Source organism: Oryctolagus cuniculus, chromosome 12 (genome assembly GCF_964237555.1).
Source record: "Oryctolagus cuniculus chromosome 12, mOryCun1.1, whole genome shotgun sequence".
In the NCBI taxonomy this organism is placed as follows: domain Eukaryota; kingdom Metazoa; phylum Chordata; class Mammalia; order Lagomorpha; family Leporidae; genus Oryctolagus; species Oryctolagus cuniculus.
In genome coordinates, this window is record NC_091443.1 from 106,957,582 (window position 1) to 106,984,026 (window position 26,445).

Consider the following 26,445-nt stretch of genomic DNA (forward strand, 5'->3'; position numbering starts at 1 on the left):
GAAGCTGAGGGAAGGGGAATTCAAATAATGGGGTCACACAAGTGGCTGGGTGCAGGCCCAGGTGCACAGGCACCTGGTCCTCGCTGCTCCTTGGCCCTGCCTATTTACAGAGACACCTTAACTCGCACCCGGCATCCTCGGGACCCCGCCCTGCCCCGCACACACTCAGGATGTGCGCTCACTGGGAATCGGGAAATGCCTTTTGCGCTTCGGTTGCTGGGCTGAGACCGGCAGCCAGCCTGGGCAAGAGACCTAGACCTTGCAAAGGCGGAGGCGGTGGGCCGAGGCCTCGCGCTGCGGGACCCCGGGGTGAACTGCTGGCGGGAGCAGACTTAGTGCGCGCTCTGCAAAGCCGTTCCCTGCGCCCTGGGCTGCATCCGCTTCCCGGCGAGCAGCCCGGAGCCGGAGGCCAAGCAGCTTCGGGTTCGGAGCAGAAGCGCCGCGCCCCGCCGCGCCCTCGGCTCGCGGCCCGGCTCTGGGATGCCGGTGGAGCCGCGGTCTCCCCAGGCGCCCACCCGCGCCGCACCCAGGCGCGCACCGAGCTCTGGGTAAGCCTTTTAATGGGAAAACAACAACAGACTCGCGGAGAACCTGGCATTTATAATTCATGGGCCGCTCTCGGCACCCTTTTCAGACGAACGACCCCACAGCCATTCCTGTTTTTTAGGAAAGAGAGGGAATGCCCGCACTCTGCTCCGATGGCGCGGGTTTTCAGATCCCTGGCGAGCGCCGCGCGGACTGTAAATTACCAGCGCGCCACATTTGTTTCTGATTATTTGCGTTGCAGTTGGTTTGTGAAATGAACCAGAAGAGTTGGTTAAAAAAAAAAAAAGAATTCGTTTATCCTGCAAACAGGACACACACTCGACCCCCAACAGAGTTCCTAGAAGGAGCAATGCCGGTTGGGTAGGTAAAAAGGATGTGTGAGTGTAAGTTAAAAATAAAGCAAAACAGCCAAACATCAACAAAAACAAGATGAGGACGAGAAAAAAAAAGCCGCCGCCAGGATGGAACCAGGGCGGTTGCCCGGTGAGCGCCTCTGGGTCCCGCACCCGCGCGCGCCCCACCCACAGCTCCAGCCTGAAGTTCTCTGAGCGCGGCGCGCGCGGCTGCGGGCGTCTCTGGGGGCGTCCCCAAGCCCAGGAGGTCACCCCGGGCCTCTCCCTCGAGCATGGGCCCCGAGAACAAAGAGGTGACCAGCTGGATCGTGCTGGCCGCGTCTGAGCCGATCTCCTTCCTCTCCAGCTCGTGGATTTAAAAAAATTGTTTTTTATTTATAAAATAAAGGAGTTTGAAAAGGTTGTTCCCGCACCGCCCCCTAGGTATCCATCACCCGGCGGGGTCCACGCCCGGGCGGACCGCCCCACAAGCCCCGGAGGAAGCTCCACGCTGCGGCCGTCACTGAGCCCAGCCCGGCGGGGATTGCCCGAGCCCTGCCCCGGAGGGATCCTTGTAGGTTTCGGGGGAGGGGGCTGCGCTCCATTGTTCGCTGCGGGCCAATCAGGCCTTGCCCACCGCCCCTCGCAGCCAATGCCTCGTCACCGCCGCCTCGCACCCGGCAGCCCCCGTCCCCATCACCTCCCCCGCCCCGCGTCCCCCGCGGATCTGGGGCCGCTGGGTGACGCCGCAGGTCCCGCCCCCAGCTCGGGTCCGGGGCGAGTGCGTGCTGACGTCATGCTGCGTGCGGGCCGGTGCGGAGTGGCCCCTTGCAGGCGCGGGGCAGGAGGAGTTAGTTCGCAAAGAGCAGAGGCCCGGCGCGCGACCCTCGTCCTCTCTGCGCCCATCTCTTTTCTGCATGGTGGATATTATTTTTCCTTATCCCTTTCTGGGTGCTATGGGGGATCCTTCCAAGAGTAAGTCTTTCTGGGTGTGCGTGTGTGGGTGTGCATGCGCGCGCTTAATGTGCACAATGTCTAATGCAGGAGCCGCATGTTTAGCGGGTCCTACAAGTGGCTCTTGTTGGACAGCCGACTTTAGGAGAGGGGAGAATGAAGCGAGCGCCCATCTCCTGCAGGCTGCTCCTCCTTTCAAATCCTGTCGTTTTATTTTTGCCATTAAACACTTTTTTTCCCCCTCCCAAGCCGGCTAGACTGCCCCCAGGCTGGGAAATCTGTTCTGCGCCCCGGCAGTTAGGCTCGATGTAGGGATGTGGAGGGGTTGAGAGGCTGCCCTGTGGCTTTGCTCGGCTATCTTTTCGGACTTTCAAAGCAGGAACGGGTTATCTGACTTGCTATGGGGCAAACGGCGGAAGGATGAGCGGGGAGCTGGCTGGAGGTGGCCGTGGGTGTGCGCTGGGACGCGGGGAGTGGGCGGGCGCAGCGGCCGAGCTGCGCGTTCGTTCCCCGGGTCTCGCCTCGGTGCTAGCCGGTGGGGACCAGACGCACCGAAGCGACTTCGATCAACGAATGCAGTAGCGCAGACGCTTGGAGAGGGAGACCAGGAGCCTCCCCAGGGTCAGAATATTTTTTTTTCGTTTGCAACTGCCCGGACCGTTTTAGACAGCTCGCCTCCTTTTTCCGTGGGGTCGCATATTTTTTTGTTCTGTGTTTTGAACGACAGAACGAGAGAGCGAGCGGGTTCGGGTTGGGGCTGGAGTGGCCGAGATCCGCGGAGATCCGCGCAGCCAGGCCTGACGCGGGCCCCGCGCCCCTTCCCCGGCAGAGAAGCCCGGGACGGCCATGTGCGTGGGTTGCGGGAGTCAGATCCACGACCAGTTCATCCTGCGGGTGTCGCCCGACCTGGAGTGGCACGCAGCCTGCCTCAAGTGCGCCGAGTGCAGCCAGTACCTGGATGAGACCTGCACGTGCTTCGTCAGAGACGGGAAGACCTACTGCAAGCGGGACTACGTCAGGTGAGGCCTGGGGACCCGGGCCGGCCGCGCGCGCCCCGGGAAGCCCCAGCCTGCGGGCCCCTGCAGCCGCCGGGCGCGCCCCGGGGTGCCTCGCCGGCAGCCACGGGGCCCGCGCTGACTTCCGCCGCCCTGGGCCCCGCAGGCTTTTCGGCATCAAGTGCGCCAAGTGCCAGGTGGGCTTCGGCAGCAGCGACCTGGTGATGCGCGCGCGGGACAGCGTGTACCACATCGAGTGCTTCCGCTGCTCCGTATGCAGCCGCCAGCTGCTGCCGGGAGACGAGTTCTCGCTGCGGGAACACGAGCTGCTCTGCCGCGCCGACCACGGCCTCCTGCTCGAGCGCGCGGCGGCCGGCAGCCCGCGCAGCCCCGGCCCGCTCCCCGGCGCCCGCGGCCTGCATCTGCCAGGTGAGCCGCGCGCGGGGCCCGGAGGAACGGGGTGTGAGTGGGTGTCGGGCGTTGCCTGCGCCCGAGACGACCGCTCGTCACTTCTGTACGCGTGGCGCTGGCGGCACTCGTGTGAGTGTGCGCCTGGGGCATGGGGCGCGCTCCGTTTACAGGAATGTGTGCGACACAGGCGAGCGGGTGCCAGCCGGGAGTCTTCAGTGGTGCCCGTCTGGGGGACCTGCCTTTGGGATTTCTTGGAGGAATGCGGTTATTGTCCAGGAGGGAGGGAAGACTTGGGTTCAGCTAGCCAGGAACCCGCCCAAGGCCCTTCATCCAACAAAGGGATTGGGGTCCGTGTTTGCATTTTGAGGTGCGGTTTGATGAACAACTTGGCCAAGCCTTCTCCAAGGCGCTGGAGTGGCCTCGGGTGTCTTGTCTGGCATGTTCTGCGTGGCAGTCAGGCGCTGTCCAGGCGCAGGCTGAGGGTGCATCCACAGGCAGGCAGAGACAGCGGCGGCATCCCAGCCCCAGGCCTGCAGCGCGGCGCTGGGGAGGCCGAGCCTCTGGGCGCCTCTCCTCTCCGGATGGCCACTTCCTCCCTATAGAGTGAGGAAATCGCGCTGGAGGGGTCATTTGTAAATATTTATGCAGCCCTGGAAAGGCCCAGAGTGGGAACCCAAGTCTAACCGGGGGCCGCGGGGAGGGGGGCCATTCGCCCCGGGGTGTGTGGAGCAGATCTGGGGAGGAAGGGTGCCCCAGTCAGCTCGCCAGGGGCTCCGTTTTCTTTGTTGCGGGTTGCTGGCTGCATGAATCAGGCTCTCTGCTACTCCCCGGGGGTTCGAGAGAACCCAAGGCCAAGCAAGGAGACAGCCAGCAGCCCGGAGGGTGGCCGGCCATTGAGCCGAGAGACTCGGGCCCAGAGGGAGGAGGCCCGCGGGCTCAGCCGGAGGGAGACAGAAAGGAGCCCCGGATGCCGCTCCAGGCCAGCCACCCACAGACCTGGGCCGTTTCTGAGCGGGCTCCAAGCGAGGGGAAGGGCACTCATGGGTCCCCGGGGGTGGGTGACGCGTCCCTAATCCCGAGAACTCCGCGTCCCGGCTCCGCCTGTGTTTCTTTACGCCGCCCGGCGCGCCTCCGTCTTGACTCCGCCGGGCCCAACTGTGCTCCGGTCCGGGGAGGAGGTCCAGCCCCGAGCGGCCACTCGGGCGGACCTCCCAGGGTGGACGAGCGCGGCCCTCCAGGGCCCTGCGCGCGCTTGGGGGTGTTCCGGGCCTGGGAGCGAGAAGGCGCAGCTCCCTCCGTGTAAGGCGAACAATGAAACGAAATGCGCGGAATTCGGGGGAAACGAAATCCGGCGGAGGACGTGGCCGTGCCGCGCCTAGGCGCCCCGCTCACCTCCCCGCCCCATCCGCGCCCTGTGCTTGCAGACCCCGGGCCCGGCCGGCAGCCCACGCTGCGCCCACACGTGCACAAGCAGGCGGAGAAGACGACCCGCGTGCGCACCGTGCTCAACGAGAAGCAACTGCACACTCTGCGGACCTGCTACGCCGCCAACCCGCGGCCCGACGCGCTCATGAAGGAGCAGCTGGTGGAGATGACCGGCCTGAGCCCGCGGGTCATCCGCGTGTGGTTCCAGAACAAACGCTGCAAAGACAAGAAGAAATCCATCCTCATGAAGCAGCTGCAGCAGCAGCAGCACAGCGACAAGACGGTGAGGGCCCGAGGGGGCGCATGGGCGCGCCGTGGGCGGGGCCTGGGAGACCCGGGGTTGGGGGCGCCGACCTCGCCACGCCGCCTGCTTTTGCACCTTCAGAGCCAGGTACCCACCACCCCCAGAACAAGGCTTCCGAGGTCGGCTCTGCTGCTCATCCCAGTGGCAGCCCCGAGTCGCGGGACCCTGGGCGCAGCGAGGAGCCCAGGGCGGCGTGGTGGTGTGGGGCTGGCGGGCCCTGGCTCGGTGCGAACACTTAAACTCCGCACACCTGGCGCGGGGCCGTTTGCCGGATAATTGGCATTCAGTCCTGAGGCCGGTGGAGGGGTAGCGGGGCCCGGGGATCCCCACGGGCTCTTTCTCGCCCGTGCCGTAGGGAGTGCGCGCTCCCTACCGCCAGAACCATGGCCTAGCGCCTGGGGCCACGGTGTGGGAGGCGAGGAAAAGGCGAGACCTAACTCGAGGGCCCTCTGCTCGCCCCGCAGAGCCTCCAGGGACTGACCGGGACGCCCCTTGTGGCGGGCAGCCCCATCCGCCACGAGAGCGCCGTGCAGGGCAGCGCCGTCGAGGTCCAGACGTACCAGCCGCCGTGGAAAGCGCTCAGCGAGTTCGCCCTGCAGAGTGATTTGGACCAACCCGCCTTCCAGCAGTTGGTGAGACCCTCGGGGCTCAGGACGAGGGAGGGGATTTAGCCGCGGAGAAGAAGACGGGATGAGGGGCTGGGGACCGCCCTAGGCAATGGGGGCTGGTGACGGGGCCTGCACTTCCCCCCACCCCAAAACCAGGTCTCCCCGGATTACAGCGCGCCGCGGAGCCATCCACCTGCGCCCGGCCTCCCCGCGCGTCCTCACCCGCTCCTCCCTCCCTGTCTCCGCCGTCCCAGGTCTCCTTCTCCGAGTCTGGGTCCCTGGGCAACTCCTCGGGCAGCGACGTGACCTCCCTGTCCTCGCAGCTCCCGGACACCCCCAACAGTATGGTGCCGAGTCCCGTGGAGACGTGAGGGGCACCCTCCCCGCCAGCTCGCGGACCTCGCATGCTCCCTGCATGAGACACCCGTGCTCAGGCCGTTCCAGCTCCGACCGCGCGCTCGCCCTGGTAATTGTTATTATTGTTATTTAAAGAGAGAGGACCGAGAGAAACGGTCGCGACTACCCAAAGCGCCAGAACGCAACCTGCTTCCGCCAGACTGGAGACCCCTGCTCCGAGGACTTGTATTTTTCCAAAACCAGGATTTGGGGTTGACTCGCATTAGCTCTGCCCGCTCCTGCCCCGCGCTCCGAGTGGCGAGGTCGCCACCCACGTCCCTGCGCCCCACGCCGGCGCGCAGGGCTGGCCCCGATCTGGTCCGCGCGGCCTCTGCCCCAGGCCGGCCCTGGCAGGGAGGAGGTGGAGGGAGACTGGCGGAGGGGACGGACGCTGAACCCCGCAAGCGCATGATGGCTGGAAAAAGCGGGAACCGGACTTTCTCGGAAATGTTTTAAATTATCCGTCGACGGAGGACCCCCGAGTGTGAGCCTTTGCCGACCAAACAAACGTAAGTTATTGTTATTTATTGTGAGAACGGCAGTTCTAGTGGGACGAATATTTTGATCTTAATAAAAAAAATACTAATTCCCCCGAGCGGTGCAGCCCTGTGTGATGTGGGCGCGCGAGAGCGCGCGGCGGGGCGGGCCCGGCGGGGATTGGGCGCCCGGGGCCGGGCCGGGGCGGGGCCGCGGGGCGGGTGGGGAGGCCGCCTGCGGGCGGGAAACCGATGGCGGCCTGCGCGCCTCCCACGCGTGGGCCTCCAAGTCTCGCTGGGCTTCAGGCGCGGGGCGCGTCGCGGGCAGGCCTGGCGCTGCGGGCGGGCGGCGCGGTCCCCAAGGCGGCCGTGCGACGCGCTCCTGATCCCGCAGGGCCCTTCGATCCCCCCGGTCTAGACAGCGGGGGAGGCCGGGCGGCGGCTTCTTATCTGCGTTTGGCATCACCTGCAAGCGATACACGGAGGGAGCCACCGGCAGCCGCGCTCCTAGCGAGGAGACGTCCACCCAGAACCAGTCTGGCGTGTCCTGGGTTTATTTTCTTTCCAGACCCGCACTGGCGGGGGCGGGGCGGGGATGGCCCCTGGGTAGGCCGTGCCCAGGTCACTCGGTGTGACATTTCAAACCCCTGCGACTTGTTTTCTCGAAAACTGGCTGTCCCCGCTCGCAGGAAATAACCGAGAGATACAGAATCTCCAGTAGCCCCCGGGCAAGCACAAAAAAGGAGAGAGGGAGAGAGAGGCGGGGGCGAGCCGCAGGCTCAGGTTTTACCCACTGCAGACGTTTAACCCTTTGGCAGCCCGGGCCAGCCCCGCTGGGTGGACTCGGGCAGCTGCCGCCCGGCCCTCCGGGAAGAGCCCAGGGCGTCGGGCTTCGGTTTCCCGGCCCCTCCGATCGAAGGACGCGCACGGGTACCCCGCTGTGTCCCGGGCTGGATTCGAAAGGGCCAGGGGCGCGTTGTGGCCCCGGCTCGGGCAAGGAGCTGGCACGCGAAGGCGTGTCCTGGGGGGCGGTTGAGGCGCTGCGTGGAGGACCTGGGTGCCCGGAGCGGGGCGGAATCCGGGCTGGGGTCGGGGGGCGCGCCCGGAGGCCTTGGTGCGGCTCTCAGCTGCGCAGGTTAGGGGACACGCACGCACGCCCCATCCGCGTTAGGGGCGGAAGCCGAAGCAGGCAGGGAGTGGGGAAAGCGAGCCAGGCTTGCATTTTGCACCCTCGGAGCCCAGGTGCTGCCCGCACCGGGAGCGAGGAAGGCGTCCGGTTTCCTCGGGATTTAGCAGGGGGCGGGCAGCGATGATGGGCAGCAACTTCGCCTCTCAAGTGCCCGGAAGCGGTTGTAATACGGTGGGGCGTGGTGGCCTTGGCCTGGGCCCTCCCTCCTGGACAGACACGCACCTTCAGGCTGGACGTGACTGGAAAACTTTTCATTTATCCGGAATATCAGTCTTTTTTCTTTCTTTTTTTTTTTTTTTAAATGAAAAGGACACAACGTGTTCTTGAATAAAGCATTTTTGTTAACCGCTGTTAATAACCCTGAGTTTGCTTTTGACAGGTTGGGATATTTTCCTGCCATGATGGGATCTTCTAACTCTCTGGTTACAATCTCCACCCCCCACCCCCACCCCCACCCCGTGGTCCAGCGATCAAAAATGCAATTCCTCTTTTTGGTGTTTCTGTTGTTTTTCACATCCTGGGAAATGACCCAGGTAAAAGTGGCTGCTGTTGGTGAAGCCCCTGGACTTTCCTCACTGGTGGTTGGCTCGATGCCCAGGGGGCAGGCGTGCACTGTGTTCCGTGTGGGTTTGCACGGGAAGGGTTGAACTGAGCCTTATTAGGCGGTCCCTGGTGAGGTGTCAGTTGTATGGTTAGTTAGTCACATTAATACTTGTCAGCTTTGCCAGTTCTGAGCTCATCATTAAGCATGCCCCATGAATCCAATCACCTGTAACAATTACAATTGTATTTTATGCTCCCTGCACTTTTTAACACGAGATACCCAGTTTCATAGTGAAAACTCGGCTCCATGTAAAAGAGGAACGTGGGATCAGTTATGGAGCTTGATTTGTTTTTTGAGATTTATCTAATAATTTGGATAGCTCTATGAGATCGAGGCAGGAAAGGGATTCCCAGGGATGAAAATTTTTTATGGCTTTATTACACCACAAAATGCAATGCATATTGAAAGATGATGATTCTCAGAAATCCAGCGTCCCCGGGGCCATCCTGCGACGACTTTAATATTTAATGGGTTGTGCAACAGAAATCAGCCTTTTGAGTTTTGAATATGGAGTATGACTTAAGGCTCGGTGGCATCGTCAGAGGGAGCATGCTGGGTTTCAAGGAGGTGTTGGCGAAAGTTGCATCCCAGAAAAGCTGTGACACCCAGGGGACAGGGCCCACCCCACTGCAGGTAACTGTTGGGTGTTCAGCAAAGGGAACCCGTAAGAAACTGCCCGGGGGGTAGACACTGGTGGTGCAGCTATTGGCATAGAAGCTCCCAATGGAGTCCTGATAAAAACAGGGAATTCAAAGAGTTTATGCAGCCGATGGGAGGAAGATTAGACGCTTTTAAATGTGGGGCTGATGGACGTAAACGTAAACTTTCTGGAAGATTCTGAGAGCTGGTGCACTGATGGCTGCATGGCGGGTTACAGCCAAGCACCTTGGCGACGGAGATGGCCGGCCGCGGAGAGGCAGCTAAACAGACCTGGATGGGGAGCAGCCCCGGGAGCACAAAGAGCACCAGGCAGTAACACTCCCTCGGGATCCAGCGCAGAGGCTGGCGAGGCAGCGCCGGCCACCCGCGTCCCCGGGGCTATCCTGCGCGCTGGGGGAGGCCCGGCCAGGGCCACGGCCAAGGGGCCGCGCTGGCGGGAGGGCGCAGGCACTGGGAACGCGAGATGCGCCGTCCAGAAGTCAGCGGACCTGGGTGGGGGTCTGGGGGCGGGAGTGATTTCCTCCCAGCTTCCCAGGGAGCGCGGTCGGGAGCCGGGAGGAAGCGGCCCAGGGCGCGGAGGGATGGGGTGTGGTCTTCCCGGGGCGCTGCGAGGTCGGGGTGCGGAGCCGGGAGGAAGCGGCCCGGGGCGCGGGGGGGATGGGGTGTGGTCTTCCCGGGGCGCTGCGAGGTCGGGGTGCGGAGCCGGGCTCTGCCGGGGCCATGTTTGGGGTCGCAGCCTCCGGATGCCGGAGGATTCGTTTGCAGAGCTGAGGCGCTGCGCCCGGGCCTCGGGCGGCCTTTCCAGGGTTCCACGGCCCGAGCGAAGTCGCTGCTTCTGCCCAGGCGCAGTGGCCCGCGGCATCCGGAGCTTCACAGGCGGGAACCCGGCGAGGTCCCGCGGCCCACCCGGGCTGGCGCACTCTGCACCCCCCGGAAGCTGAGCTCGCGCTGGCCCGGGCCCTGGGGACCCCCCGAGACGGCGTGGGTCGCGGGCACCCGGAGCCCCCGGGCGGGCAGAGGGGAACTCGGGCCTGTGGCTTTCGAATCCCCTCCCCTCCAGACGTTTAATTGGAATTAAATGTTTAATTGGGAATTCTGGTATGGTTTCTGGGAGGTTAATCACGGCTGTCTCAATTATTTATGTCTTTCTGGCAAATTTCCGACCAGATAAGAAGTATATTCTACTGTGAAGCGTCTTGCAGGAAATCTTATAAATATTTGATGATTCCCTTCAGCCACGAGGATCCTGCGCCCTCGCGGTGAGCGCGCGGGTCCTGCGGGCTCCGGGACCCCCCGCTCCTGCCTGGGCGGCCGCGGGAGGGGTCGAGCGGCCCTGACACCTGCTTGCGCCGGCCGCCCCGGAGCTGCAGACCCAGGCCCACCCGGCCCGCGGCCCGCGCGGTTCTGTGCGCGCCGCGCTGGCGCCTGCGGCCGGACGCCGCCGCAGGCCGGGACCGGGGCGGGGCAGGGCGGCCCTCGGGATCCGCGGCCGCCCGGGCGCCGAGCGTTCGGGGAGGGAGCCCCCCAGTTGTTTTTTTTTTTTTTGAAATCGGACCTTTTACTTTCTCTGGATTTGCATAGGAGGGAAAACAGCTCTACGTGGTTTCCAACTTAACAAAACCCAAAAAGCGTCCTGAACCCTAGATCGGCTCAGTGTGCTGTACCGACGAGACTTCCGCATTTTCCGGTTTCCCCGGCTTGTCTTGGGTCTCCCGCTTTTTCCAGGCATTTCTCCCCGCCCGCCCGGTGCCGCGCCTCACCTGGGGCCCGGACCGCCCAGGTGCAGCGGGAGGGAAACCTGGTGTTCCGCTCTAGCCCAGCCGGCCGGGGTCTCAGGGGCTGGGGGAGCACGCCAGGGGGCTTCACGGGGTCCCAGCTCGCGGAGTGGAGCCCCGCTGGGGACTCGCCTCCCACCCCGCCCTTACCCAGCCTCAAAAGGGAGCCGGAGCAGGCTCGCTTCGCTCCAGGGTTCAATGAGGCTACTTCATAGCAGCCTCCCTTCTCAACCATCTGTGTTGCCTGAACGCGGAAAGTCAACATTGCAAACAGAATAAGTTACTTTATTACAACAAAACAGACGTGCTAATTTTATGCCTAATTCCACCCATAATACAAATGCAAAGTATATATTACCACGGGATGGGAGCTATCAGGCTCCAGAATATTGTGCATCAGTGAAATAAACTCAACTTGCAAATTTAGGAAGTAGCACATTAAAGTATCTACAGTCATTATAAATAGTGCAAAGTATGTACGTATCTACAGTGCAGGGGGACAGTGTAAACACGGGGAACGAGGCGCTTACGGAGCTGCGGGGATGTTTGCTCAAACAATTTAAAATATTAACAAAAGTACTTTTTTTACAGAGCCAACCAAAACATTTATTTTTTCTCTTTTTTCAAGAAAAACTGCCGCGCTTCTTCCCAGACCTGCTGGGGAAATCGGTTAGCGAGCTCGAGGTAGTCTGGGGCTCCAAGGGCTTTTCCTGGGGAGAGGGGGGAGGGGGGAGAGAAGAGAGGGAGAAAAAGAGTTACATTCCTTGAAGTGTAAGAAATTAACTTGGTTTGGTATCTGATACAAGATGGGCACATGCACTTTAAGTAAATGCTGATAGATTTCATGTGAATGTATCTGTAGTATAAAATATACAATAAACATTTTAACCACAGTCCAGTTTGTGCTTCTATTATATTTGTGCCTTAGCCCCTAGGTAAAACACTAGGAAAAAGCTTTGTTCCTGGGCTGTCGGCAAATAGCCAAGGGTTACCAGCGTGCTGGTGAGAATCTGGGAGTCGCAGGGGGCGCCTGGGCTTACAGGTGCACCTGAAGGGGCGTATCTGCACTCGAATGCCCACTACTCGAGTTTTCTAAGGTGGCCTAACTCAAATCCTGCATTCCGTCCTAACTTTTCTACTGTTCCAATCCTGGAGTCAGCGCCCAGCCAGCAAAGCCGAGGCCAAGCTCAGGAGCGCCCCAGGCCAGCGACCTGGGCACAGCGGGCAGTCCCACCGTGGGCAGTTAGCAGGGCGTGGGCACCTGTGTGGCGCTGCCTGGGGCTGGGTGAGGAGCTCAAACCGTCGGCAGGATGGCCACGGTGGCAGCTGGCAGCTCTGTGAGGTGGCACCATCCTTGTTCTTAAAGAGTAAGCATACTAGAAGCTGTCCCCCTGGGCGCATGCAGACGGGGGTTCAGCTGCCTGTACCCACCAGCCGGGAGGCGGGGACTTCCCGCGCCTGAGCTGAGCCGTGACCGCGGTGAGCTGACTCCCCTTTGCGGCCCAAACATCTGCTATACACACACGCGGGCGACTTCACAGGGTGTTCTCAGCATATTCAAACTTTCTTTTTTAAAGTACTGTTGTGTAAGAACTGGCGATACATTGTGCCGATTTCTAGCCAGGGCAGAACTGAGCCCGTGTTCCAGTTCTGGCTTCCGCACTGGTGCTGGGAAGCGGACTTGACTTTCTGAGTACCTGAGCCCGTAAGACGTGCCACTTTTTCACGACACTGTGACACTGTGACGACCTCAGCTGTCTTTTCTGCTATGCACATTTCAACACCTGCCCACTGTGGGCGACTCCTGATGCAGTGCAGGGTAACCCCTACTCCACAGGAGGGCTTCCTGCTGGGAGGGGGCCCCTGAGCCCTCACCTGGAAGAGCACGGGGCCAGGGTGGACCTGGGGACATCTGATGATGCCGCCACGACAGCCGGACCGAGAGCGACCTGGCCCGTCTGCGGCAGCCTGGGTCACAGAATACGCAGAGACAAGTTGTGGTCTCCACGTGTGATCACAGGACACAGGACGTGCTCAGTAGGAACATGGCAGGGAGAAGAAGAGGGCCAAGCCTTTGGGTTGCCAAACTCTGCTGGCCTCATGGCTTTCTCTTCATGTAAAATCATTACTTTCCAATTAAAAAAATTCAAGCGTTAAGTGAGGGAGAAAATCCGGGCTATGGTCGTGAGCGCTGTCGCTCACTGTCCGCAGCAGGGCCTGGGCGAGGGCAGCGGTTAGGAGTGGTGCAGGCCGGGACCAGGGCTCAGATCCTCCCCTGTGCTAACAAGCAGCTCACCAGCAACCAGGCACCACCGCCCACGGCACACACAGAGTGACTGCAAATGCCACAAAGAGATTCGGCGACTTTTTTTCCCCTTCCATAGACTTCTCTGCATATCCTGATGCCAGGGGAGCTTCCCGACAAAGTGGGGTCCTGCCTCCCTGAAATCTGCTTGGTGTCCCGACGTCAGACACGTCGGGTGACGCGCTCCACTGGCCTGACCGTGCGGGGCGTGCGGAGCGGCACTGCAGGTTCGGACCTACCTCTGGGCTGCTGGGCCTGGCTGTCCCCCCGCTGCGAGGTCTGGGCAAACTCCTGTGGGAGAGACAAAGGTGCTTTCAGACCAGAGCCGCCGACAGCAACGTCACTTCTGCTGCGGGAGCCACGTGTTGCCCAAGTACAGGAGTGGAGAAGCTGACGTTCTGTAGCCTACACGCATTTTTAGCCGCCGAAATCTTGCCACTTGCCGCCAGGGGCCAGGCTGCTGCCTACTTGAGAGGCTACCATTTCATTTTGTATCTAACCAACTCCGAAAGTAAGCCAAGGGGACTCTCCTGAAATACCCACAGATTCTTACCATTTTAGAAAAGTACAATGGGAGAGCCGTCCCGTAGTCTGCTCACTTTACCTGCCGAGGAAACGTGGCATAAAACACGGACAGCTTCATAAACCCGTGAGAAACCGTCAGTTCCTGTTTTAATATCATTTTCTAGTGACTTTAAAAATAATCTAACACACGGGGTGGGCACCTCGAAGAACCATTTTTCTAAACTAAAATCCCATGTGCGTTTCTCGTCCCTTGGGCATATTTATGGAAAAGAGATCCTAGGTTTGACTCTGCTTCGTCCAGCTCCGGTGCTGCCTAACTAAGCAACTGGAGAGTTTCTATGGCGTTTACAGGGTTCGTTAGAAACAGATTTGTGCTTTGCTTTGCTGTGTTCAGGACCACAGGAAAGTAAGAAACACGTAGCGACTCGGGTACCGTTTGTGGTTCTGTAAGTCCACCGAGCGCCTGGACACACACACAGGCTGGCCGTGCTGCCATGTCCTTGTCACAGCTGAGGCTCTGCCGCCCCACCCTCTGCTGAGTGCCTCACCTTTGGACTTGGACGTGCTGCGTGCCTTACTCATCGTTTTCGGTTTGACCCTCTGCCTGCACGCCCACCCGCCGCCCCCGGAGCCAGGTCTGCAAGGATTTTCCTGCTGTCGTCCTCGCCACACTCCCAGGGCCCAGGGCAGTGGCCAGCACGGCTGACACTCCTGAGTTCCCTGTTGAACCAAAGGCTGCGGCAGCCCACAGTCTTAGACGTCTCCGGACTTTGTGCCGAGTGTAACCCGGGAGCCCTCAGAACACCCGAGGACCGCTGTGTCCATGTGCCGGCTATTTCAGACAATTCTTGGAAAAATGGCCAGGTAGTTTCTTTTGGTGCAAAAAAATACAAACCCACGCACGGTCTTATTCATAAGATGCAGCTTTCGTGGACTTTGGGATGATATTTGCAAATATTTCTGGTGCCCAAGTAAACTTAGCTTTTATTGCACTTTCTGTGAACTGCTGGAAGCGCCCTTGTATACCGTAAGACTTGAAGTTTCACCCAAGCTGGCTTTGGAAAAATCCCTACTTGCACAGTCGAGTATCTGACTTGAAAATGTTTTCAGAAAACGGAACCCAGTCTCAGAGAGGGCGAGAAGGCTGGAAATAAAGCAGCTGGGGACAGAACTGGGCTGCAGGTCACCTGGGGGGGGGGGCTCTCCTGTCACCTCCCTGGCTCCCACCCCGCCGGGCACCGCCACACCCAGCGACAGCAATGGAGGGGGAGCGCGGGCTCGGCCGCTTTCTGTTTCACTATGGCGGCGCGGCAAGCACTGTGCTCCCGCCTGTGTGGGATGGGGGAGAATACGGGGAGGAAAGGAAAAGATTTTCAGAAATGATGGTCCGCAATGACAAAAAAAAAAAAAAAAAAAAAAAAGACAACAAGGGCAGTTATCAACCCCTGTTCCAGCACAGTCAGCCTGGGTTTTCTGCTGTCAGCTGACTTAATTTAGATGTGAAAAATACAACTTCGCTGCAGCACGAACCCTCATTCCAGTTTCCCAGGCTCCCCCCCCAAAGCAGAAAACAAAAGGCCGTATGTTTTAAGTTTTTCCAAAAAGCGATAGGGCAGGTTTCTATTTTATATACACATATATGAGAGAATATTTATTTAAAAATTTATAAATAAACTTGCAGTTTCAATTGCTCTTTCTTCAGCGATGGTTATCTATCTCCTGTAGCCAGACTAAAAGCAAGATAAATGTGAGGCTGGGGCTTTAAAGGAGCCTGGCGGGCCGTGCGGCTATTTCTGGCGCGCAGGTCCCTGCAGCCATTGAGGAAACAGCTCCTGCTCGCAGCCCTCCCAGCAGGAACGGGACAGCTCTCGGTCCAGGTTCTACTGGGACAGCTCTCGGTCCAGGTTCTACTGGGACAGCTCTCGGTCCAGGTTCCACCTGAGGAGATCTGGGAAGCCATCCTGCTACTTTAGCAATTCATTTGGAGCACAGAAATAGGTGAAAATTTATCGTTTAAAATAATTGCTTGCAAGGCAGATGCAGAGCAAGCTCCCAAGGGCTGGTTCACTCCCCAGACACCTTCAGGGGCTTGGGGCTGGGCCAGGCCGAGGCTGGAGGCTGGGAACTCTGTCCAGGTCTCCCACGTGGGTGGCACCGACCTGGTCACTTGCGCCATCACCACTGTCTCCGCAGGAAGCTGGAGGCAGGAGCCAGAACTGGGAATCGAACCCAGGCACTCGGCTGTGGAGTGTGGGCACTTGACTGCTAAGCCAGACGCCCGCCCCAGAGATGCGGTTTGGAAAAGGTAGGGTGGGGGGTGCGAATGGACAGTGGGCGCCCTTTCCCTTTCCCACGGCATCGGCATCGGCATCGGCTGTGCACGGGAAGCCAGCGACAGCGCGCAGTCCCGCCCGAGGTACCTGAATGAAGGTGGCCAGCAACACACAGCTCATCTCCTGCTCCAGAATCGTCTTGTTCTGACTGTTGTTGTGGCAGGCGGCGATCAGCGAGGGGAACAGCACTCGGCTCAGCCGCGGGTCACTGAAATACTGGAAGGGCAGCTGGCAGAGCTTCTGCAGCACCGTGGGGTGGCGGCCGGACTGCACGATGACCTGCAAGGAGACGAGGCAGCTCGGGGACCCTGGCCAGAAGCCGGGCCTGCGGGTGGAGAAGGCGCCGAGGGAGCCGAATGGCAGGCAGGGAGAAGCTCCCGGCTGCCTTCCCAGAGCCTACTGTCAGCGCGGAACACGACGACATCCTCACTCCCCAGCTTCAGGACAAAGATCCTGAGGGCTGTGCGGTCACTGGCAAATTCTGGCCATCCGTGCCGGAGCCTGCCGCCGGCCTGTGCCGTGTGTGCCCTGCTCATGCCGCTCCCTGCAGGGCTCCCCGAAACCTGCCTGCCAGCAGCTCACGTGCAGGGCGGCACTCTGCGCTCGGGTCCTGCCCCTCCCTTAAGAGCTGCCTCTCCGGATGTGCTGAACGTGGGCAAGTCCTAGGGAGAAATGGGGTTGAGGGGGGAGTGGGAACAGTTTCAGTGAGAGAGAGCGAGAGAGAGAGAGAGCCTTCCTCCAGTGCACACTCCTTATCTCGGTTTCCATCAGCGCCATTGAACCTAAAAGGAGAATTGTTTAGATAAATGAGACGGCTGTCTTGCAGCAGTCTAGGTTTACAACTGTGTACATTTGAAGAAATAGGGCAATGCAATTAATGGGCTGTGCAGGGAAGCCCTCCTAATTTACTCCCCCGGCCTTCTCGATAAACTAAGAAACGTCAAAATCAGATCTGTTTCAAGTAACTCTGCGAGGACCGTTCTAATATGAAAGGGCTGGGCGACCCGAGCCCACGTCGCGGGACGGGAGGCGGCTCCGGGAGGGTTGGGAGCATGGTAAGACCCAGGGTCAGGACTGTAAATCGTGCTGGGAAAAACACCATTTTACAGGTACACACCCGGGCGGGACTGCATTCAAATTAAAACCAGAAGGACAGAACGAAACGGCAGAGGCAGGAGAAACATAAATTACAGGGATTTACAAGTTTTCAAAGCACTTTTAACAATGCTTTAAGAACGCACTCTCAGATGATAATGCAGTTTGGTTTAAGAACAAAATCAACAGAGTAATAGTTCACATATTTTCGTTCAATAGCTAAAATGACATCAAAACCCTTCAGACAATGTTGGTGCTTGCTAATGCTTCCAAATCCAGCAGGAATTTTAAAGACTCGCACGGGTGACGGTGCCGCCGCCACGCAGGGCTATGCACTGCACAATACGCCCCTTCATTTACTTTCCCGATCAGGCAAATGACGCTTAGATCTTTAATTATTAGCTACACAGCCAAGCGGTCACCGCTTTAGAATTCTAATGATGCCGTTATTAGAAGTCTCCCTCGCCTCCGGCTTTGGACAAAAATTAAGACCAAGTTTTTCTCTGGGACAACATTGTTAAAATGCTACTATTAGAAGATTTGCTAATTGAAAAGAGATTAAAACCGGGCAGCGTGGCTGGCACAGGCATGGCATTCACTCAAAGGCGGCAGTGCTGTTTACAAGGTCACGGCTGTGGAGGGGGACGGTGTTTACAAGGTCATGGCTGTGGAGGGGGACGGTGTTTACAAGGTCACGGCTGTGGAGGGGGACGATGTTTACAAGGTCACGGCTGTGGAGGGGGACAATGTGCCAGAGGTACAAGGTGCTCGCGGACACAGGCAGCTGGGTTGGGCTGAAGGAGCCCTACCTGTTGAGCCCGTTAGGACAGGCCCTCGCGAGCCTACAGATAGGGAATGTAGAGGGCTTGGCTGTGAGCCAGAGCAGGCCCTTCAGACCCCGTGGGGCGGGGGGATCAGGAGGCCTGGGGCTAACCCAGGTAGGCTCCGGCACAGAGGGGAGGCAGCTGGCAACAGTGGGCACAGCTGGAACGAGGCAGCTGAGAAGCAAGGCTGGGGAGGCCAACAGCTGGACTTCGTGCCCAAGCCCTGATGCCGATGGCCAGTCAGTCCCAGCCTCAGGTGGCGGCCCCGGGACCACTCTGCTCCCCCAAGTCAGCGGGGTCAGCAGTCACGCGGCCTGGGAGCCTTGCTGAGCGTGTGAACTGTGCGTCATCACGGGACAGCTCCGATTTCCAGCGTGGCGACCGCTCCACTGGCCTTCCTGCTGCACTGGGGACCAAGTCGACATCTGTCGGTCACTTCTGTCCAAAGGGCCGCACTGTCCCCAGCCTGGCCAGGCTGCCTGCCCCACCTTTCAAGGTTCCCTTTCAGGCAGAGAGTAGCTGCCCGCAGGGCCTTGTGCACAGTGGCAGTGAGTGGCCTGGCTGCAGATTTCCTTGGTGGCCACCGATGTCAGCTGGGGACAGCACAGAGCAGAAGAGCCAGCCCTTCAGATGCAGAGCAGGGCTCCAAGGAAACCAAGGGAGCCCCAGAGTGCAGGAGACTGACAAGAACTTTGCTTTTGGGTGCGACCCTCATATCGGTGACCCCTGTGACCAGCTGCCCAAGTGCCCTGGGTTTTAAAGTGATTTTTTTTTCACCACTGAACTTGAACATCCACACTAACCACTCTTTTAAGTGAAAAGCTCAAATTTCAGAGTGAACGTAGCAGGGTCATCCAGCAACCCCCAAAGAGAAAGAGAACGTGACCAAGAATGCTGGATCTTTAAACACACTCTTCCCACTGCAAGTCAGCTGGCTGCGTTTTGAACTTGGGGAAAGCCACATGGAAACTCTGCCCGCGTGAGAATGCAGCGGGTACTGCCATGCCTTCCAGATCATTCTTGCGGGGGAGACAAAGGCAGCACAGGCTCCTCTTCTGGTCCACGCAGAGGCCAGAGGGCGTCATCCAACAGTCCCCAGGGAAGGCCGTTTTTCACCCCAGTGCTCTGGCAACCACTACATTTTAGTGCCGCTGGTAAGGGGCCAGGGTGGGGGGAAGTAGGGCGGGGAGGTCCCTGGGATGACGCTGTCTCCTGGAAGAGGAGAGCTGCGTGCTCCAGCCCAGTGGAGAGAGAGGGCACAGGGCCTGCGTGCTGGCGAGAGAAAGGAACCTGGAGCAGACAAGTGCACCTGCTGGTCCCGCTACCCACAAGGCCTCTGGTCCCCGCCTCTGTGCCTCCCACCAAGTGCTGTACAAGGTGGTGGCTGCAAGAGCGTGTGTCCCAGGACAGCGCTGGCTTCAGAGCGGTTTGCTGAGCTCCGCTTGCTCGGGCCGGGTGCCACGTCCACCGGGCGGGGACACAGAACAAAGGAAGACTTGTCAGCCCGCGAGTGAAGACGTAACATTCAAGGAGCTCAGGCTTCAGGGCTCGGGGAGACGAGTGTGGCTGCCAACCACAGGGACACGGGGAGCACAGGGCGGGCACGAGGTGCAGTGAGGTAACCCCCTCTCGGGAGGCCTGCATCCCATGCTGAACCGCCCGCTTTGAGTCCTGGCCACTGAGCTTCTGATCCAGCTCCTCGCTAATGTGCCTGGGCAGCAGCGGGTGACGGCTCAAATACTTGGGACCCTGCCACCCACAAGGGAGACCTGGATGGGGTTCCTGGCTCTGCCTGCAGCCTGGCCTAGCTCAGGCTGTGGTGAGCATGTGAGGAGTGAACCAGTGAGTGAAGGTCTCTCTGTGTCTGCCTTTCCAATAAATCAATCTTACATACAGAGGCAGAATGGGTCTTGCTCTGAGAGCTGGGACTCGCTTGACTGCTGCCTTGCCCGTCAGTGGCTCTGCACTGTAGGGCTTCCGTCCATGGCCCCTGCCGCCAACTCTGGCTCTCAGCCTTGAACTCAGGGTTACACCCTTGGCTTCCCTAGTGCTGAGCCTCTTGGACTCAGACTGAGCCACGTTCCTGCATCCCAGGATGCTCTACCACGGGACGTCTCAGCGGCCCTCACTACGTGTCAGTTATCCTGGGAAATCCCCCTTCATGCACTGACATCCGTGCCCACTGTCTGACCAGCACCTGGCTGACGTGTACTCGCATGGCCTTCTGCCCTGAGTGCACCTTTTGAAAGGCCACCAATGCCACTGGGTTAGGGCCCTGCCCTGATGGCCTCATTTAACCCTGATTCCCAGGCCCCAAAAGCCCCGACTCCAAATGTGGCTGCATCGGGGGGTCAGCACGTCAGCGTGTGACTTTTGGGAGCAGAGTCCAGCTCACAGCCCAGCCCTGGCTTGCTTGCTGTCGCCCAGCCCGGAAGACGTGACACCGGACAGGCTCCCATCACTCACCAGGTGTGCTCCAAGCGGAGCGGCTGGCTATTCTGGGACAGCTGGTAGCCCCGGGCACTCGCTCTGGTCCTGCCCCTGGTCTACTAGGGGCACTCCTAGAGACTCAGCGATCTCGCATGAAACCGGGGTAGGTGGCAGCCTCCCAGGTCTGGGTGGAGATCCAGTGGGCTGGTGGCCTTGAGAGTCGGCTCCCTGCAGCCCTGCTGCCCTGGGTCTTCTCCCGTGGACCTGACGTCCCCACCTGAGGCCCAGCCCACCTCTCCCCAAGGGCTGCTCATGAAAGCAGAGGGCCTGGAGGGGGCAGGCCGAGCTCTGTGTCCCCTGGGAGGCTACTGCTGAGGTCTCCCAGGCCCAGCCCCACAGGGGAAGAGCTATGCAAACAGCACTGGGGATGCCAGCCAGGATCTTGTGGTGGCAGAGTAGGAAATGCATTCTGACAGCTCTGAAAAGAAAATCCCACACAGCACGATCCAAGAAACACAGGCGAGCAGTCCAGAGGAACGGAGGCTTGGCTCTCCAAGGTGTGCCCGTCCAGAAAATGCAGCAGCAAGAGCCAGGGCCCATGGGCTGACACTGCGGGCTCCTGCTGCAGACGTGGGCAGAGCTGCCTCGAAGCCCTCGGGGAGACCCTCGGGCCCCACGGTCCACCTGGGAGCCTCGCGGCAGCTGCCACACATCTAAGTGCTGGGCCCCCTGCTGCAGAGGGGGCGGGGCGGTCTCTTCCTGCTGAGTCAGAGAGATCCACAGAGCTGTTGGCATGAATGAAACCCAGTGACTGGCCCACAGTGCCCACCCTGGGGAGTCGCCAGGCTCTTTCCAGGAGGCGTTTGGTGACTCAGGGGTCCCCAAGGGAAAACACCGTGTTTTCTCCAGTCTGCAGATCTGGTCCCTGGAGAACTGGTTTGGGGACAAGCGGTCTTCTCTCTCAGGGGGAACCGTCAGGTCCTGGGCCAGCTAAGGGACCCCTGGCCTGGCTGTTAGGAAAGTCTGGGAAAGATCCGTCCCTGTTGTTGGTGTGGGCTACACTGGGTGGGAAGGAATTCACTGACTTCAGGACACGGTCGCACCTCGGGGACACTCAACGCTGCAGGGGGCCCGTGAGGGGTGACATAGAACTAGAAGGGAGCAGAGCCCTCTGCCCCCAGCGTCTATCTCCAGAGTGAGGGGCCATGGGGTGACCACACCCTCGGGCGGGCAGCCAGACACACACACACACATGCACACGCTCGCTCTGCAAACACGCCGAGTTCTAGGCTCCGTCCCGGGCCCCCCCCACCCCCAGCCACTTGCTGGTGGCACAGGGCCCGGAAGCCCCTCACGACTCCAAGCACTGGCTTCCTTCTCACCGGCCTCGTGAGGAAGGGGCTCCTTGTCACCAGGCCTGGGCTCGCCCCCGTGCCTGGCCGCCAGCCAGCCCCTCTCACCACTGCCAGCCCAGAGGCGGCTGGGGATGACACGCTGCCATTCTAAACACACGAAAGCAACCGACACATGCAGGCTGAGCGGCACAAAGGGCATTTTTTCAACACGCAGCCTCACCTTGGCTCCCTACTGCACAGCCAGTTCTGGTGGCGGGCCGGGCCGGGCCAAGGGCTGCTCTCCAGTGCGCACAGGGAAGGCACCGAGACAGAAACGGTTGGAGATGGGCTAGACTCTCGGGAGCGAGGGGCTGCCACACTGGCTGCACGGCGACACCGACTGGCGGCAGCCACGGCCACTGCCCTCGGCGCGCCTGTGCACCTGGTCTTGTGTGCCACAGGGAGAGACACACTCGGGATGTTAGTGCTCACCAGGACCTGGGCAATGCAGGAGGGGTCCCGAGTGCTCCGGAGTCTTCTCTAGGAAAGCCTTGGGCCTGGGGCCGGCATGCGACTCACAGGCGTGGCACTCGCTCCCCAGGGTGCCAGGAGCCTGGCCAGGAAGGCCAGAGACCCATTGCGGCACAGAAATGGAAGGCGGCCTGGCCTGCTTCTCCTCACCCTGAGGGCTGCTCACCTCCGACTATGGCCTCCTGGAAGGCAGCCACGTACCAGGAAGGAAGTAGGCCGGCCCATTCATCAAGTGCCTCCCGGGCAGCTCCTGTGGCCAAGCACGGGGCAGGGCATCAGGAACGGGGCGCTGACAAGCCGGAGACATCGCTGCCCTCGCAGGAGGCCCCATCTTGCTCCGAAACCCACGCCAACCACTCCCAGGGAAGTGCGGCAAGCTCTGGCTCAGGCGGCACCCGCCCCCCCCCCCCGCCCCCCCCAGCAGGAGCGGGCCCTAGGGAAAGTCGGCTTCGTGCCCACAGCAGACCACAGCTAGCACTTGGCGAGGGCCCTGCAGGAGGGCAGGGGCCTGGCGAGGGGACATCGCATCGGCCAGCGCTAGTGAGTGGAGGTGGGGACTGAACATTATTTCAAGAAGAATCCAGGAAGCTGCCTGACCATGGAGAGGAGACGTCTCTGTCCTGTCCATCCAAGAGTCCGGACACCACTGCTGGGCTGTGTGAAGTGTCTTACTGGTTCTCACTCCCTTTAAAAAAATGCTTAATGTATTTATTTGAGAGAGAGGCAGAGGGGAGGGGGAGGAGAGATTAGAGAGAGAGAGAGAGAGAGAAAGAGAGAGAGAATATTAGCGAGTTCCCATCTGCTGGCTCATGCCCCAGAGGCCCATGATGGCCAGGACTGAGTCAGGTACACAACCCAGGTCTGCTATGTACGTGCAGGGACCCAGCCACTTTGGCCATAACCAAAGGGTTTCTTTCTTTTAAAGATTTATTTATTTGAAAGGCAGAACCGCAGAGGCAGAGAGAGAGAGAGAGAGAGAGAGAGAGAGAATATGAATCTTCCATCTGGTGGTTCACTCCCCAAATGGATTCAACAGCCAGAGCTGGGCTGATCTGAAGCCAGGAGCCAGGAGCCAGAAGCTTCTTCCAGGTCTCCCAGGTGGGTGCAGGGGTCCAAGGACTTGGGCCATCTCCTGCTGCTATCCCAGGCCACAGCAAGAGCTGGATCAGAAATGGAGCAGTCAGGACTTGAACTGGCGCCCATATGGGATGCTGGCACTGCAGGTGGTGGCTTTACCTGCTATGCCACAGCACAGTCCTCATAAATATTTTTAAAAAGATTTATTTATTTATTTGAAAGATGGAGTTACAAAGAGAGAGAAAGAGACAGAGAGAATCTTCCATCTACTGATTCACTCCCCAAATGGCTGCAATGGCCAAGGCTAGGCCAGGCCAAAGCCAGGAGCCAAGAACTTCTACCAGGCCTCCCATGTGGGTGCTGGGGCCCAAGCACTTGGGCCATTTTCCACTGCTTTCCCAGGCCATGAACAGGGAGCTGGATTAGAAGTAGAGCAGCCAGGACTTGAACCAGTGCCCATATGAGATGCTGGCACAGGAGTCAGAGGCTTAGCCTACTATGCCATAGTGCTGGCCCTAACAGATAGTTTTAAAGGTAAATTTGGTCATCTGCAAAATCAGTCTTATGGGTACAGTTCATTCCTGGACCAGACCAGAACCACGGCACTGAGTAATAAAAATAAATACAAATAGAGACATGTAGGCTAGGCACAACAGGGGTGTCCTCTGGCAGAATCTCCACCTGTCCAGAGCTCACCCACATCCAAGCAAGTCCTCCCTGCCCTGGTGGCGCCCTGTGAGCCTGGGGAACCTGCTAGGACCTGGGTGTGATCCTCAAGGGTCCCTCCTTGGGAGGACTCTCCCAGGGGCTTTGCAAAAGCTCTGCATTTTATTTTTATATAGTTATTACTTTTTAAAATTTATTTACTTATTTGAAAGGCAGAGTTACAAATAGAGAGAAGAGACAGAGAGATCTTTCATCTGCTGGTTCATTCCCCAAGTGGCTCCCATGGCCAAGGCTAGGCCAGGCCAGAATCAGGAACCAGGAACTTCTTCTGGGTCTTCCACATGGGTGCAAGGACCCAAGGACTTGGGCCATCCTCTGCTGCTTTCCCAGGCCATAGCAGAGAGCTGGATTGGAAGTGGAGCAGCTGGGAATTGAACCAACTATATGGGATGCCAGCGTGCAGGCTGTGGCTTAACTCACCATGCCACAGTGCTGGCCCCTGCATTTTAATTAGTTTCTTTTTTTTCTTTCCCAAAAGAGGCCCTTGGCAAGTTCCTAACTACTGGGACCCCGGCCCTGTGTTTGCCTCAGACCAAGGACTGAACCACAGGCAGGGCCCTGCTCCAGACACGTGAGGATGGGCCACCGTGGGTCGCCCGTGTCCCCGAGGCCCTGCCATAGCTGCAGTGTGCACGGAGCCTGGCACAAGGCCTGGTAAACAGCAGGCATCAAGTACCCGGCACTGAACAAACGAGGGCTGAGCTCTGGTTCCCAACCCTGAGGCCGGGGCTCCTGTCCGTCACCCCGAGCTCTGGGCCCACTCACCCCAGGCTGCGCCATCCTGAGTTTGGGAGGACAGCTGAGTGTCCAAGGGCGGGGGGCAGGGGAGGGCGGCCGGGCCTGCTGTAGGCACGGTGGGCTGGCCCGGGCACCCAGGACCAGGCCGGTTCTGTCAGTCAGGGCAGCCAGCCAGACAGCGAGCACAGACGGCTAACCCTGACCAGGCGAGTTCTTTCTGCCTAAGAAGTCTTGTTTTCCTTTTCCCCTTTCTTGTCAGAGACCAGATATCCTCACCAGAGGGGCGAGAGCAGGTGTCTAGACATCTGAATTCACGGAGAGAGACAGCCGGGAGAACCTGTAAATCATTCGGACAAAGGCTGTTTTTCTAGCAGAGCGGCAGCGAAGTCACTGGTGCATTCCTGGGGCAAGCCGGCCCGCGGCAGCGCTCCCACGGGCGGGCGGCAGCTGGGTGGCTGGGCTGGGTGCGTCCGAGTCCCGCTGCCCACGCTGACCTTGCTGAGTGGATCACAGCTGGAGCCGAACCCAGGGCGGGACCAGTGCCAGAGAGCCCTACCTGTCATACAGGGGAAACTCACCTTGTTTCTTTAATCTGCTGCCTTGCAGGATAGGGAGGGTATATGAGTGGTTTATCTTCATTAATTAATTTAATTGAAAGGTACACACACACACAGCAAGCTAGTTCTCTCCGCTGCGGCCCCAACAGGTGGGGCTGGGCTAGGCTGAAGCTCCAAGCTGGGATCTCCACCCAGGTCTCCCAGGTGGGTGGCAGGGACCCAGGTCCTTGGCCCATCCCAGGCTGCCTCCCGGGGTGTGCACCAACAGGGAGCCGGGAGTGGGAGTGGAGCAGGGACTCGAAGCCAGGCGCTCCAGCATGGGCTGTGAGTGATCCAAGCAGTGACTCCACTGCTGTGCCAAGCGCCTACCCCAGAAGGGGCTTTATTTTAGTATCTTAGGAGAAAAAGTCACAGTGTCTGTTCACGTAAACAATCCAATCGAAATCAGGGCCGAGAGTGCACAACTATTCCCCTGGCTCGCAAGGAAACAGATTCCTTCCCTCCCAAACTTGCTTTTCCCATCAGATTGCTCGGCGGAGATTAAACGCAGAGATCTTGGCAGACAAGTGGGAGGGAGGCCCTCGATGCAGTGGCCGTCTTCCCGGTGGTCCCTGGGCTCACGGCTGTCTGGCACCAGCACGGTGTCAGGAGGAAGGATGGGAGGGAGGGAGGGAGGCAGTGAGGGAGGCAGCCAGGGTCATCAGGAGCCGCAGAGGCCGGCGTCTGGGGGGCCTGGTCTCAGGGGCTTCGGAAGCCAGGCGAGCCTGGAGCGTGTGGGTGGCGGCTGTCCTGCTGTCCCTGTCCAGGTAGACCGTGTGAGACCTGCTGTTCTCTGCTTCCTCGGGGGACAGGCTGTGGGTCATCAGGGCAGCCCTCCACCCCGTTCATCCATCTCCTCCCGCAGGGGAGAGTGATGCTTCTGTACCGGGTGCCCGCTCAGGCCTGCGGCTCCAGTGTGTGAGTCTGGTGCCTCCAACCGAGCCACGCGCTGGAATGAGCTTGTGACCCTCCCGCAACAGACGTTCAGTGGCTTCTCCTCTGCTGGGCGGGCGAGCCCCAGGCCTTGGCCTAGCACCTGGCCCTGCCTGCCTCTTTAGTCTCGGCTCCTGCTCTGGCTCAGGTTCTCTGCTGGGCCTGGGATCTCTCCCACATGGCTGCCCAGCAGGGACCCAGCCCACCTGCAGGTCTCGGCTCCAGCACTGAATTCCTCATTATCCCCACCCATCCCCTGCCTGCTGCTGGATGCTGGGGACTGTGGGCTACACTCGGGGTGAAGCACAGGACCCGGCAGGCTG

The 26,445-nt window shown here is 59.8% G+C and overlaps 2 protein-coding genes across 8 annotated transcripts in view; one reads left to right on the top strand and one right to left on the bottom strand.

Annotated features, from left to right (window-relative positions):
* Nucleotides 1-1,698: 1,698 nt before the first annotated feature.
* On the top strand, nt 1,699-6,560 carry ISL2 (ISL LIM homeobox 2). The gene is made up of 6 exons (XM_002721597.4): nt 1,699-1,853; nt 2,662-2,851; nt 2,994-3,256; nt 4,663-4,946; nt 5,432-5,599; nt 5,830-6,560. Exons 1-6 carry the CDS (start codon nt 1,796-1,798, stop codon nt 5,944-5,946), a joined length of 1,080 nt encoding a protein of 359 aa, XP_002721643.1. The 5' UTR covers nt 1,699-1,795; the 3' UTR covers nt 5,947-6,560.
* A 4,379-nt stretch (nt 6,561-10,939) lies between these two features.
* The window catches only part of SCAPER (S-phase cyclin A associated protein in the ER), a 439,677-nt gene continuing 424,171 nt past the window's right edge, over nt 10,940-26,445 (bottom strand). For all 7 annotated transcript variants that reach the window (XM_070054635.1, XM_051834595.2, XM_070054632.1 and 4 more), the window contains 3 exons: nt 15,926-16,117; nt 13,220-13,271; nt 10,940-11,385 (listed from right to left, as the gene is read on the bottom strand). In XM_070054635.1, coding sequence (XP_069910736.1) covers nt 11,282-11,385; nt 13,220-13,271; nt 15,926-16,117 — 348 coding nt within the window. In that variant the 3' untranslated portion in view covers nt 10,940-11,281. The remainder of the gene's footprint in view (nt 11,386-13,219; nt 13,272-15,925; nt 16,118-26,445) is intronic.

What these genes read in the sequence shown, in the direction of transcription:
- ISL2 (XM_002721597.4), top strand. Translation starts at nt 1,796, where the DNA reads ATGGTGGATATTATTTTTCCTTATCCCTTTCTGGGTGCTATGGGGGAT. An exon ending in CCGCGGCCTGCATCTGCCAG is followed by an intron (nt 3,257 to 4,662) that starts GTGAGCCGCGCG and finishes CTGTGCTTGCAG; the next exon opens with ACCCCGGGCCCGGCCGGCAG. An exon ending in AGCAGCACAGCGACAAGACG is followed by an intron (nt 4,947 to 5,431) that starts GTGAGGGCCCGA and finishes CTCGCCCCGCAG; the next exon opens with AGCCTCCAGGGACTGACCGG.